Source organism: Podarcis erhardii (genome assembly GCF_964252035.2).
Source record: "Podarcis erhardii genome assembly, chromosome: 7".
NCBI lineage: Eukaryota > Metazoa > Chordata > Lepidosauria > Squamata > Lacertidae > Podarcis > Podarcis erhardii.
In genome coordinates this window covers 3367086-3381091 of record NC_138511.1, presented here as the reverse complement: position 1 = coordinate 3381091, position 14006 = coordinate 3367086, and the positions used below count along the sequence as shown (strand labels likewise).

General features: G+C 44.8%; 1 protein-coding gene across 1 annotated transcript; it reads left to right on the top strand.

Annotated features, from left to right (window-relative positions):
* Nucleotides 1-10244: 10244 nt before the first annotated feature.
* Nucleotides 10245-13724, top strand: COX5B (cytochrome c oxidase subunit 5B). The gene is made up of 4 exons (XM_081871557.1): nucleotides 10245-10458; nucleotides 11417-11487; nucleotides 12876-12975; nucleotides 13486-13724. Exons 1-4 carry the CDS (start codon nucleotides 10341-10343, stop codon nucleotides 13593-13595), a joined length of 399 nt encoding a protein of 132 aa, XP_081727683.1. The 5' UTR covers nucleotides 10245-10340; the 3' UTR covers nucleotides 13596-13724.
* The last annotated feature ends 282 nt before the right edge of the window (nucleotides 13725-14006 follow it).

Sequence of the window (14006 nt, the reverse complement as noted above, 5' to 3'; positions counted from 1 at the left end):
GTGGTTTTGTATTTTGATTTTGTTCTGTGAACCACCCTGAAAACTCCGGATATAGGGCAGTATATAAATTTAATAAATCAATCATTATTAATAATAATAATCTGATATACCACAATGCCTGAAGTTGAAGATCAGGTGTGAGGATGAGGGAAGGAGCAGTCACGGAGATCGCACAGGTGGGGTGCCTGCTGATCAGGCGTGGAGATGAGGGAATCACAGAATCTGAGAGTTGGAAGGGACCCGAGGGTCATCTAGTCCAACATCCCCCCACAATGCAGGAAGCAGCAGCCGCAGAGATTGGGGGGGGGGGGAGGAAGCGGCATCACCTCCACTGCATGGTTTGAGTGGGAGGGGTGGGGGTGCATCAAGTTGCAGTCCGTGGGGCATCCAGTGGAGATGCACATCCTTCTGTGGCTGCTCTCTTGCTGAGTGAGAAAAGCAAGCATCATGCCTTTGTTGGTTAAGGGATTGGATGTTGTTGGAGAATAAAGACCTTTTAGATCTGGAAGGATTTGGCAACAGATTCAGATGGCACGCATATCTTTGGTATGATAAAGTATAAGTTCATAAAGGATTTGGAAACCACATACAGTGGTGCCTTGGATTGCGAACAAGACCCATTCCGGAGCCCCGTTTGCAACATGAGCAGTATGCAACCCTCGTCTCTGAGTGCGCGGGTCGCGATTCACTGCTTCTGCGCATGCGTGTGACGTCATTTTGCGCGTCTGTGCATGCGCGAGTGGCGAAACCCCGAAGTAAACCTTTCCGGTACTTACTGGGTCGCCGCGGGACACAACCTGAAAACTCTCAAATTTGTCTGGCAGGGCAAAAAGCCCAGAATTAAGTTTAAGATATTAACTGATGCGAAAGAAAGAGGGGGCTTTGCCCTGCCAGACTTAAAGTTGTACTATGAAGCCGCAGCTTTCTGCTGGCTAAAAGACTGGCTACTTCTCGAAGACACTGATGTACTGGATTTGGAAGGTTTTAACAATGCTTTTGGTTGGCATGCATACTTATGGTATGACAAGGTTAAGATCAATAAGGCCTTTAAGAACCATATTGTCAGGAAAGCAGTATTTAATGTCTGGACAAAATACAAAGACTTATTGGAAAACAAAACTCCAAGGTGGCTTTCACCTCTGGAAGCTAAGGCCCGAAAAAGACCCAATATGGAGGCCAAATGGCCAAAATATTGGGAAATATTAGAAAAAGATGGAGACAATTGGAAATTGCAGAGTTTGGATAAAATGAAGGACAAAGTGCGAGACTGGTTACATTATGCTCAGATTAAAGAAGTCTTTAAAAATGACAAAAAGCTAGGGTTTCAGGTGGAGAAATCGAAATTGGAAACAGAATTGTTGGAACCAAAAACTAAGGTACTTTCAAGAATGTATAACTTGCTGTTAAAATGGAATATACAAGATGAAATGGTTAAATCAGCTATGATAAGGTGGGCACAGGACATTGGGTATAATATTATGTTTGAGGACTGGGAAAGGTTGTGGACCACTGGGCTGAACTTCACTGCATGTAATGCTTTGAAGGAAAATGTAATGAAGATGATATATAGATGGTACATGACCCCAGTTAAACTTGCCAAGATATACCATTTGTCTGATAATAAATGTTGGAAATGTAAAGCCTTCCATAGTTCCAGTTACAGATAGGTAGCCGTGTTGGTCTGCCATAGTCAAAACAAAACAAATTCCTTCCAGTAGCACCTTAAAGACCAACTAAGTCAGTTCTTGGTATGAGCTTTCGTGTGCATGCACACGAAAGCTCATACCAAGAACTGACTTAGTTGGTCTTTAAGGTGCTACTGGAAGGAATTTGTTTTGTTTTGGAAATGTAAAGAAAATGAAGGAACATTCTTTCACCTCTGGTGGACTTGCCCTAAGGTGAAGGCCTTCTGGGAAATGATATATAATGAGCTGAAAAAGGTATTTAAGTATACCTTTACCAAGAAACCAGAGGCCTTCCTTCTGGGCATTGTCGGCCAGAAGGTGTTAAAGAAGGACAGAACATTTTTTATGTATGCAACAACGGCAGCAAGGATACTCATCGCTAAGAATTGGAAAACCCAAGAACTACCCACACTGGAAGAGTGGCAGATGCAACTGATGGACTATATGGAACTAGCTGAGATGACTGGCAGAATCCGAGACCTGGGAGAGGAGAGGGTCGAAGAAGATTGGAAGAAATTCAAGATTTATTTAAAAAAATACTGTAATTTGGTTGAATGTTAAGAAAGGATGCTAGATCATAAATAATTGTGCACCACTAAAATAGAAGGAATTAAGATGATAAGTAAATTTGAGGAAAAATTATAAACCTATTGGAGAATTTATAGATTATATTTAAATGAATTTGACACAAGAGTGTAAACAAGATGATAAATTGCTGGCAAGAATTGAAAATGATGCAAATGAGAGCGGGAGGCGTGAGGGAGTCCATAGATGTCAAGAAAAGATGTTATGATATATGTTATGCTGTTTTTATTTTTGCATTTATGTTTAAAACCCAAATAAAATATTTTTTTTTTAAAAAAATGAAAACTCTCAACCTGAAGCAAACATAACATGAGGTATGACTGTATTTCAAAAGTCATTGTATGAGGTGTGGGACAGATATAAAAATCTATTACAACGCAAGACACTATGGTGGCTTTCGCCTCTTGAGGCAATGAGTGTAAAAAAGATAAACATGGGTAAAAATTGGGCCACCTATGAGCAATTAGTAACAGAGATGGAGAACCAATGGAAGCTAAAACCATATGAAGATGTAAAAGGCTTGGTGGATGGTTGGTTGCATTATCGTCAAGTCAACAAAATGTTTAAAGAGGATAAAAAGAAAAAATGGATTTGGATATACAAAATCAAATTTGAATTGGAGTTATTAAATAATAGACTTAAAATATTATCTAAAATGTACAAATTATTATTGGAATGGCATCTGAAAGATGAGGAAGTTCAATTGGTTATGATTCATTGGGCTAAAGATGTTGGTCACAATATACAAATAGATTGGGCGAAACTGTGGAAAGAGGGAATAAAATTTACTGCTTGCAGTGCACTGAAAGAAAATATTATGAAAATGATGTACAACACTAGTGAAATTAGCTGAAATGTATAAAACAGACAATAAATGTTGGAAATGTAAAGAAAAGGACAAAAATGTTGGAAATGTAAAGAAAAGTAACAAAATGCACAATTAGAAAAGATTTTAGAAAACCACCGGTCAAGGTTGAAGGAAGTCCTAGGCTGTGATAGCCAAAGAATTTGAAACGATGTTTAAAAGGATATGCTGGAAAATATGTGTAAAAACCAATAAAAAATTAAACATAAGAGAAAAGCTGCTCTGCCTCAGTGCCAGGGGAAGGTGGTGCCATAGCGCCTGGAAGTGATATTCTCCATCAGTGTGAGGGAAAGGCAGAGACTCGCAACCGGCTGCCCTGCTCTCCCTCGAGTGAGGAGTGATATGTTGCTATGTATTGCCAGGTCTAAATCTTTATTGCAGTGTGATTTCAAAACCAATTTTGGCCCATATACTGAAAAATTGCACAGCACTAAAACAGACCATACAATTTGTGACATAACCCTGCAAAAATGACAAACAAAAAAAAATAGTTGGGGGGGGGGAGGCAAGGGATGGGGTTGCAGAGCCCCTGGGTGCATTCCATGGGAGTCCCCGGAGTCCCCGAACCCCTAATTGGGAACCACTGATGTATAACATAGAACACGACTGCTTCATAATATGATCATGGGACATTCAGAAATTATAAAACAATGCAGCTACATAAGAACATGAATCATTCATGAAATAGAATTATAAATGAGCCTCTGACATACATATCTTAAGTATGTATACAAACTCATTTATTTTAAATAATTTGCATAAAGGCACAGGATTTTTTCCAACAGGCAAATCCATAAAAACCCACAAAATGACACAAGCCTTTAAAAACATGTAACGACACATCAAAGGACATGGATGGCCTAATTTCTGTCATCTGTGCTCTAGTAGCCTCTGGGTTAGATTACTGCAATGCGTTTTTCATTGGGCTACCTCTGAAGACAGCTGGGAAACTTCAGCTGGTGCAGAATTTGGGGCCCCGGTTGCTCACTGGGGCAAGACGGTTTGAGCAGACAACACTGATCCAACTGCAGTGGCTGCCAATTAGTTTCCGAGCCCAATTCAAAGTGCTGTTTTTTGTCCCAATAAAGTGTTAAACAGCAGTACCTCAAGGGTCATCCTTCCCCTACGAAGCTACCTGGACTCTGCAACCATCATCTGAGGCCCTCCTTCGAGCAGCAAAGTCAGTCCTCAGGGAATGTGCAGGCGACCTTGGAACGGACAGCTCGCGGAAGAACCCCGACCAAACCTAAGAGGAGGCGTGTAGTGGTGATAGGGGATTCCCTACTGAGGGGAACAGAAGCAGTGATCTGTGGGCCTGACAAGATGTCTCGGGAAGTGTGCTGTCTCCCCGGAGCTAAGATCCAAGATGTAACTGAACGACTGCAAGGAATCATAAAACCCACTGACAAATACCCCTTCCTCTTGGTTCATGTGGGAACCAATGACACTGCAAGCAATTGCCTCCAGAAGATCAAAAGAGACTACGAGGCTCTGGGCAGGAAATTGAAGCAATTAAATGCACAAATTGTCATCTCATCTGTCCTCCCAGTTGAACGACGTGGCCCAGGGAGAGAGGGGAAAATAGTGGAAGTGAATAGCTGGCTTCGCAAATGGTGTAAACAGGAACGGTTTGGATTCTTAGATCACGGACTGCAGTTTCTTGAAGATGGACTTCTGGCAAGCGATGGGCTGCACCTCACAACGGTTGGGAGGAATGTTTTTGCCAAAAATCTCAGAAACCTCATCAGGAGGGCTTTAAACTGACTAACGTGGGGGAGGGAGACAGTGCTCCTGAAGGTAGGAGTCTATCAATTGATTAAGATGATCATCCAAATGTCATAGACCAAATGGAGCAAACAGCACACAGACCTAGTAGTGGGAGGAAAAAATCCTTAAATAAGAGACACGGGGGAATGATTAATGGACTTCAATGTCTGTACACTAATGCGCAAAGCATGGGTAATAAACAAGATGAGCTTGAGCTCTTGGTACAGCAAACTAAATATGACATAATAAGCATCACTGAAACCTGGTGGGATAAGTCCCACGACTGGAATGTAATAATGGAGGGATACAATCTATCTCAGAGAAACACACCAGACAAGAAAGGAGGAGGAGTGGCGTTATATGTCAGGGATGTGTATACCTGTGAAGAGATCCAAGATTTAGAACCTCAAAGCCAAAGTGAGAGCATTTGGGTCAAAATTAAGGGAGAGAAGAATAACAGGGACCTCATTGTGGGAGTTTACTATAGATCCCCAAGCCAAACGGAGGACATAGATGATGCCTTCCTGGAACAGATGGCCAAGCATGCAAAAGGAAGGGAGATAGTAGTAATGGGGGACTTCAATTACCTGGATATTTGCTGGATGTCAAACTCAGCCAAGAGCATAAGGTCAAACAGATTCCTCACTGGCCTTGCAGACAACTTCGTTGTCCAGAAAGTGGGAGAAGCAACAAGAGGAACAGCCATTTTAGATCTGGTCCTAACCAATGTTGATGACCTGGTTAGTGGGGTAGAAGTGGAAGGATCATTAGGCGCGAGTGATCATGCTCTTCTGAAGTTTACTACACAGCGGAAAGGAGCAGCCAAACATACTAGGACTCAATTTCTTGACTTTAAGAAAGCCGACTTCATAAAACTTAGGGAAGTGCTGGGTGAGATCCCATGGACAGTAATACTAAAGCGAAAGAGAGTTCATGATGGCTGGGAGTTTGTTAAGAGGGAGATAGTAAAAGCACAACTTCAGGCAATACCAATGAGACGGAAACATGGAAGGTGCCTAAAGAAGCCAGGGTGGCTATCTAAAGAACTTTTAACTGAGTTAAGATTAAAAAAGGATGTGTACAAAAAATGGAAAAGGGGGGAAACCACCAAAGAGGAATTCAAACAAATAGCCAGCACGTGTAGACACAAAGTCAGAAAAGCTAAAGCACAGAATGAACTCAGGCTTGCTAGAGAAGTTAAAAGCAACAAAAAAGGCTTTTATGGGTATGTTCGTAGCAAAAGGAAGAACAAAGAAACAGTGGGGTCACTCAGAGGAGAAGATGGTGAAATGCAAACAGGGGACACAGAAAGGGCTGAACTCCTCAATGCCTCAGTCTTCTCCACTAAAGAAAACAATGCCCGACCTGAAGAATTTGGAGCAAATGATTCAGCAGAGGAAACACAGCCCAGAATAACTAAGGAGATAGTACAAGAATACTTGGCTAGTCTAGATGTATTCAAGTCTCCAGGGCCAGATGAACTGCATCCAAGAGTATTAAAAGAACTGGCAGATGTGATCTCAGAACCACTGGCAGTCATCTTTGAGAATTCCTGGAGAACAGGCGAAGTCCCGGCAGACTGGAGGAGGGCAAATGTTGTCCCTATTTTCAAAAAGGGGAAAAGAGAGGACCCAAATAATTACCGCCCAGTCAGTCTGACATCAATACCAGGGAAGATCTGGAGCAGATCATTAAGCAAACAGTCTGTGAGCACCTAGAAAGGAATACTGTGATCACCAATAGTCAGCATGGATTTCTGAAAAATAAGTCATGTCAGACTAATCTGATCTCGTTTTTTGACAGAATTACAAGCCTGGTAGATGAAGGGAACGCAGTGGATGTAGCCTACCTTGATTTCAGCAAGGCATTTGACAAGGTGCCCCATGATATTCTTGTAAAGAAGCTGGTAAAATGCGGACTTGACTATGCTACCACTCAGTGGATTTGTAACTGGCTGACTGACCGAACCCAAAGGGTGCTCATCAATGGTTCCTCTTCATCCTGGAGAAGAGTGACTAGTGGGGTGCCACAGGGTTCTGTCTTGGGCCCCGTCTTATTCAACATCTTTATCAACGACTTGGATGATGGACTCAAGGGCATCCTGATCCAATTTGCAGATGACACCAAACTGGGAGGGCTGGCTAACACCCCAGAGGACAGGATCACACTTCAAAACGACCTTGACAGATTAGAGAACTGGGCCAAAACAAACAAGATGAATTTTAACAGGGAGAAATGTAAAGTATTGCACTTGGGCAAAAAAAATGAGAGGCACAAATACAAGATGGGTGACACCTGGCTTGAGAGCAGTACATGTGAAAAGGATCTAGGAGTCTTGGGTGACCACAAACTTGACATGAGCCAACAGTGTGACGCGGCAGCTAAAAAAGCCAATGCAATTCTGGGCTGCATCAATAGGAGTATTGCATCTAGATCCAGGGAAGTAATAGTACCACTGTATTCTGCTCTGGTCAGACCTCACCTGGAGTACTGTGTCCAGTTCTGGGCACCACAGTTCAAGAAGGACACTGACAAACTGGAACGTGTCCAGAGGAGGGCAATCAAAATGGTCAAAGGCTTCGAAACGATGCCTTATGAAGAACGGCTAAGGGAGCTGGGCATGTTTAGCCTGGAGAAGAGGAGGTTAAGGGGTGATATGATAGCCATGTTCAAATATATAAAAGGATGTCACATAGAGGAGGGAGAAAGGTTGTTTTCTGCTGCTCCAGAGAAGCGGACACGGAGCAATGGTTCCAAACTACAAGAAAAAAGATTCCACCTAAACATTAGGAAGAACTTCCTGACAGTAAGAGCTGTTCGACAGTGGAATTTGCTGCCAAGGAGCGTGGTGGAGTCTCCTTCTTTGGAGGTCTTTAAGCAGAGGCTTGACAACCATATGTCAGGAGTGCTCTGATGGTGTTTCCTGCTTGGCAGGGGGTTGGACTCGATGGCCCTTGTGGTCTCTTCCAACTCTATGATTCTATGAGATCCAGAGAATTGCAACATGAGAGTGAGCCTTTACTGGAGGGGCAAAAACATTTCTTCTCCCAGGCCTTTGGCAAATTAAACAATCTTTGGCCTTTTTAACTGTGGGTTTGGAGTTCTTGTTTTTGTTTGTCATTATGTTATGTTTGTGTTTTTATACTGTAAAACACCCTGTGATCTTCAGATGAAGGGTGGTATTGAAATTTAATGAAGAACAACAAATCATTGCTAATGCAGTAGTTGCAGCTTTTCTCCTTAAGTGCCCATCAAAAAGAAGCATCTTAAGTAGCCACCTATATAGAGTTGGGCCCAGGAGAGCACACCGGGATCTGATACTGAGGATGGGCCTCCAGGAGGGCCTCAGTTGCTGATCTTAGAGTAAGGGCAGGTTGATATGGAAGGGTTTTTTGCAGCAAATATAATGGAATTATTGGTCCTAGAAAGCTTGACTGGTTCCCTCACTTGTTCTTTTATCAGATGGTAAAGAGGGTTTTTTAAATTCAAGCTGTGGGTTAAGCAGAGCCTAGGACTTGCTGATCAGAAGGTTGGCGGTTCGAATCCCCACGATGGGGTGAGCTCCCGTTGCTCGGTCCCTGCTCCTGCCCACCTAGCAGTTCGAAAGCACGTCAAAGTGCAAGTAGATAAATAGGTACCGCTCCGTTGGGAAGGTAAACGGTGTTTCCGTGCGCTGCTCTGGTTCGCCAGAAGTGGCTTAGTCATGCTGGCCACATGACCCGGAAGCTGTATGCCGGCTCCCTCGGCCTATAGAGCGAGATGAGCGCTGCAACCCCAGAGTCGGCCACGACTGGACCTAATGGTCAGGGGTCCCTTTACCTTTTCGTTTGTTTTACCAAGTAAATAATTTCCTACCTAATATATTTGCTTTATTTGTTGAACCTTTCTTCATCTTATATTACTTTGATGTCATTTCATTGCATTTTCTAATGTTTTAATTGCAAGTTGTCCTGAATAGCAGTGAGCACATCCGATTTTGAGAGAGTGCTGTGGATGCCAGTCACAAAGTGGGTGCCAGGAGTGGAGTGCTGCATAACACAAAACGGCTGCCACATCTTAAAGAGCAGAGAAATTGGTGCACAAAATGTTGCAGGCATGCCCCTGCATCAGCCACCCTCACCAGTGAGAGAGAAAGGGAACTACACCGGTCACCATCCCACTTCACTTGCTCTGAAAGAGAAGCCCTGGGCACCTTTGTCCAGAAGAGAAAGTGGGCATCCACTCCTGTCACCCACTGCACAGTGGAGCCATGTTTGGAGTGGTGAGAGTTCAATGTAACAAGAACTGAGCAGGAAGAGCAAAAGTCTTTCATACATTTTGGATTTGTGAGGGGATATTTACTGAGACCTTTCACAGGTGCTGTAAGAGATACTGGTAGGTACACTGCTGGGGACCCTAAGAAGGCTGGCATATATAATCCTGAATTGCAGCAATTATCTAACTGACATGGTGAGATTCTAGGTGTTTCCTCTTATATTCAGCCCAGGCATAGAGGGGAAATGTATTTTAAAAATGAAATACAAAAAGAGTCCACAAGAGGGGCAGCCACAGCATGTTTGGAAACAGGCCAGAAATCCGGCGCGAGGCCAGTGAAGGCGCTCACACGCCCCGCGGGCACAGAGGCATCCAAACCACGCAGGCATTCCTGATGTCTTGCCCCACGGAAGGAAGGGCGGCCCTGAGGCAGAGGCAGAAGCCCAAGGCCCGAGTCCGGGAGGGAAGCGAGAGGAGAGGGAGGCTGGCTGGGTTGAGGAAAGAGGCGTCTTTGGGGTGAGCCGAGGGGTGCCAGGTTTCAAAAAGGAAAAACCTGGACCCCCCCCCAAAAAAGTTGTTGTGGAGCTTTTTTAAGGAAGACCCCAACATTGCTGAGCTCTTCTTCTTCTCTATACAAAAACGCCACAAAACACCGCGATTTTTCCATTGATTTGTCTAAGATCCCGGACGTAAACCCCGCCCTTGACATCACTTTTTTTTGTCCGGGAAAGTCCGGACGCACGGCAGCCCAATGTGAGCCTGTCAGAAATGAAGGCGTGTCAGGACTCGGGCTGTGATCTCCTCACACGTGTTGGACTCCCCTCCCGTCTGGGCTGCTGGGCATTTTGTTTGGGAGAGCCGCTGGAGCTTCCCGGGAGGCAGGCCGGGCTGACCACGCCCAAGGAACGGCCTCTGGCTTCAAGATGGCGCCTCCCGCCCGCCGCCTCTTCGGCCCGGCGCCTTCTCCCGCCCGGCCATTCTCGCGAGGGCACTGCGGCCCTGGGCCCGCCCACAGGGCGTCGTGACCAATGGGGGCTTTGGTTTAGTTTTAAGACCGGAACTAGGTGGGCGGGCGTCTTCTGTGGCGGCGAAGTGAAGGGCAGGAAGCGGAAGAGATCCTGTGGGGAGGCTGCCTCTCTGCGCCTCTCTCTCGCTCGCTCGCTCGCTCTGCTGTGAGGGTTGCCATGGCGTCAAGGTTACTGCGGGTGTGCGGGGCCCTGCGAGGCCTCAGCGCGGGCCGGAGTCCCCTGGGCCGGGGGCCGCTGCGCCTGACGGGGGCCGCCCGCTCCATGGGCGCCGGAGGTGAGCGGACCTTGCTGGGGTCTCTCGGCCGCGCCTGCGACGGGGCCGCCCTGGCCTGGCCGCCGCCTTGAAGGGACGTTTCAGGAGAGCAGAAACGGGGACGACGCTCACGCTTCTCCAGGGTCGCCTCCTGCCAAGGGACCCAGCGACTTTTACCTTGCCGTTTTATATTGCTTCCGTTTTCAGTTTCCTAAAAGTAGTACAGTAGAAGAGAAAGTCCCAGGTCTCCGTTTTTAATTTTGGGGGGATTTGCCGGACTGCACAAAAACCTTAAACATGGCTCAGTCCAGAACGGAGATATTTCCAAAACTAAAAATACCAATCTCTTCAGAACTTCATAGGCTTTAATATGATTTGGCACATAAAGTTAAGTTACAAAATTTATACTTTAAAAAATGATTTAAAAATCAGTATGGTTAAAAATCCACCCCCCTCCAAATGTATTAGTATTTCAAAGAGCTTCCTGCAAAATTTCAACATGGGATCTCAAAACAGATATAGGGCCTTCTCTTATACTACTTTTAGGAAACAGAAACGGAAAGCAATTTAAAATGGTATGGATAAGTCATTGGATCACTTGACATGGACTGGACAAAGTGGTAAATGCCAGGGGCACAGATGCCAAGAGGCTCACTGGTAGTACAGTGGTGCCTCGCAAGACGAAATTAATCCGTTCCGCGAGTCTCTTCGTCTAGCGGCTTTTAGCGGATAAGCGGCTTAGCGGCTTAGAAAAAGGGGAAAGGAAAAAAAACCCTGCAGGAACTCGCAAGACATTTTCGTCTTGCAAAGCAAGCCCATAGGAAATTTGTTTTGCGAAGCACCTCCAAAACGGAAAACCCTTTTGTCTAGCGGGTTTTCCGTCTTGCGGGGCACCACTGTAAAACAAATATTTTGTGTCTTCCCAGACATAGGGAAGACTCTTTCATCCCCAACAGTTCACTGTTGTTCTCTATCCTAGGTATTCCCACTGATGAAGAACAGGCTACAGGAATGGAGAGGAAAACCATGAAAGCTTTAGAGAAGGGGCTGGTGAGTAAAAACAAGCAAGGGAAATGACCTTTATTGATAAAACTGTGTTGTGATTGTACTCCTTTAGTATAAATGGTAAAAAACTGGTAACTTCCCCCAGAACACTGGCACTTTTACAGTGGTACCTTGGTTTACGAACCTAATCCGTTCCGGAAGTCCGTTCTTAAACCGAAGTGTTCTTTAACCAAAGCGTGCTTTCCTATAGCAGCGGGGGACTCAGTTACAAATGGAACACACTCAACAGGAAGCGGAACATGTTCTGCTTCCAAGGCAAAGGTCACAAACCAAAACACCTACTTCCGGGTTTGCAGCGTTCTTAATCCAAGTTGTTCATAAACTAAGCTGTTCTTAAACCAAGATACCACTGTAATTGGATCACTTAGAATACTTTAGACTTAAAAATGAATTTATTAGGTAGCAGCAACAGCATGTCCCACTAAACATTTTCTCTCTTCATTCAGTATTCAGCTAAATGGAAATCAATTGAGTAGATCCCCCACAATAATTTACTGGTGCTCGTTTTTAGTTTTTTCCCTTTTGTATCTGATTTTTTATTATTTTACTCTTATTGTTTTACAATGTTGTAAACCACTGCAATAAGGTGACGCAATGTTGTAAACCACTGCAATAAGGTGATGCAGGTGGCGCTGTGGGTAAAAGCCTCAGTGCCTAGGGCTTGCCGATCGAAAGGTCAGCGGTTCGAATCCCTGTGGCGGGGTGCGCTCCCGTCGTTCGGTCCCAGCGCCTGCCAACCTAGCAGTTCGAAAGCACCCCCGGGTGCAAGTAGATAAATAGGGACCGCTTACTAGCGGGAAGGTAAACGGCGTTTCCGTGTGCGGCTCTGGCTCACCAGAGCAGCGATGTCACGCTGGCCACGTGACCCGGAAGTGTCTCCGGACAGCGCTGGCCCCCGGCCTCTTGAGTGAGATGGGCGCACCAACCCCAGAGTCTGGCAAGACTGGCCCATACGGGCAGGGGTACCTTTACCTTTACCTTTTAAACCACTGCAATATATTTTTATGATACAGCAGTATAGAACATTTTATAAATAAATAACATTCTGGTGCTTCCATCAAATGGGAGATGGAGACTGGTTTTTATCTGCTTCATAGTACAGTACTTGAACTGAATCTGAGAAACTGTCAGGTTTGCTGGGCTGGGTGTGGTTGAGTTCATATCTTGGCTTGGAAATCAGGTATTTTAGTGACAAAATTATAAAAATAGAATAACTGGCTGGAGGGGGTGGGGATGTCTAGGGCATTCGGCTGCAAGCTGATTTGCTGCCACAAACCTCAGGGGTGGGAAAGGCAAATAGTCAGTTACTGGGAACATGTGCAGTAATTTTTTTTGGTTTCTAAAGTGGTCTTCAACTCTCCTGCTGCTTGTAGGATCCTTACAACATGCTACCACCCAAACGATATGCTGGAACAAAGGAAGACCCCAACATAGTCCCTTCAATTACAGACAAGAGGCTTGTGGGCTGCATCTGTAAGTCTCTCTTAAATACAGAAATAGCTTCTGGCTCAGTGCTGTTTGTTCACATCATTTCAAGGGAACTTTCTTGTGCAGTCACTTATCTGTATGTGAAATCAGTGTTGCCTGGGGGGGGGGGGAAAGCATCTCATTTGGGTTGAACTTCTTTTGGGTAGGCGGGAAGAATATGGCTGAAGATGTGACATGTTTGAGTTGAAACATCTGCAAAATTTGTGAAGGCAAATTGTTGGCTTGCCTGCAGATGCAGCTGAACTCTTAGACATGATCAGTGTAACAAAACAAGCCTCATAAATGGCCTCTGCCTAAAGTAGTTTCTTTAATAGCTTGAGTGGCTATTAAATTCACTCTTGGTGATTTAGTTTATTAATCAACTTTTTCTTTGTGCTTGCTCTTTCTGAATCAACTTGTATTGCCTAGATGCAACCCCCTGTCATCATTCCTATGTACATTTTGCCAATGTGTCTGCAGTACCTTGCCTAATCTACTTTATCCCACACATTGCAGGTGAAGAGGACAACAGCACTGTGATCTGGTTCTGGCTGCACAAGGGAAATCCCCAGCGCTGCCCCTCCTGTGGAGCCCATTACAAGTTGGTTGGCTACCAATTGCCCTGATTTGGCTTCAAAGCTTTGCTGAGCTCTCCATTTATGATTTCTGGATACAGGGCTGAGCTACGTAGCTGTTTATGTCACGATGTATCACATTCCTTGAAACCTAATAAAGTCTTTGACTCATTGTGTGAATGAATTCTCTCTTTATGGTCTAACCCAGCTGCTAAAACTAGCTGTGTGTGCCTTGGAGCTTTTTTTTCTTTACTGTAGCTGCTCTTGTGCTGGAGCAGAAGAGGGTGGTGGTATTCTTCCCTCCTTTTTTTGAGTGAGGTACAGCTCTTCTGGGAGGAAAGTGGGTGTCACTTCTCTTGAAAGGGCAGCTGTACAAATCTACCAGCGACCTTAGTTCTTTTATCTCTAGATATGTGAGCTTTCTAATTTTTAGCATTCTAAAGCTGAACAGACACTACTTAC

Coding starts and splice junctions, on each gene's coding strand:
- COX5B (XM_081871557.1), top strand. CDS start 10,341: ATGGCGTCAAGGTTACTGCGGGTGTGCGGGGCCCTGCGAGGCCTCAGC. Junction 11,488..12,875: donor AAGCTTTAGAGAAGGGGCTG/GTGAGTAAAAAC, acceptor TGCTGCTTGTAG/GATCCTTACAACATGCTACC. Junction 12,976..13,485: donor GAGGCTTGTGGGCTGCATCT/GTAAGTCTCTCT, acceptor CACACATTGCAG/GTGAAGAGGACAACAGCACT.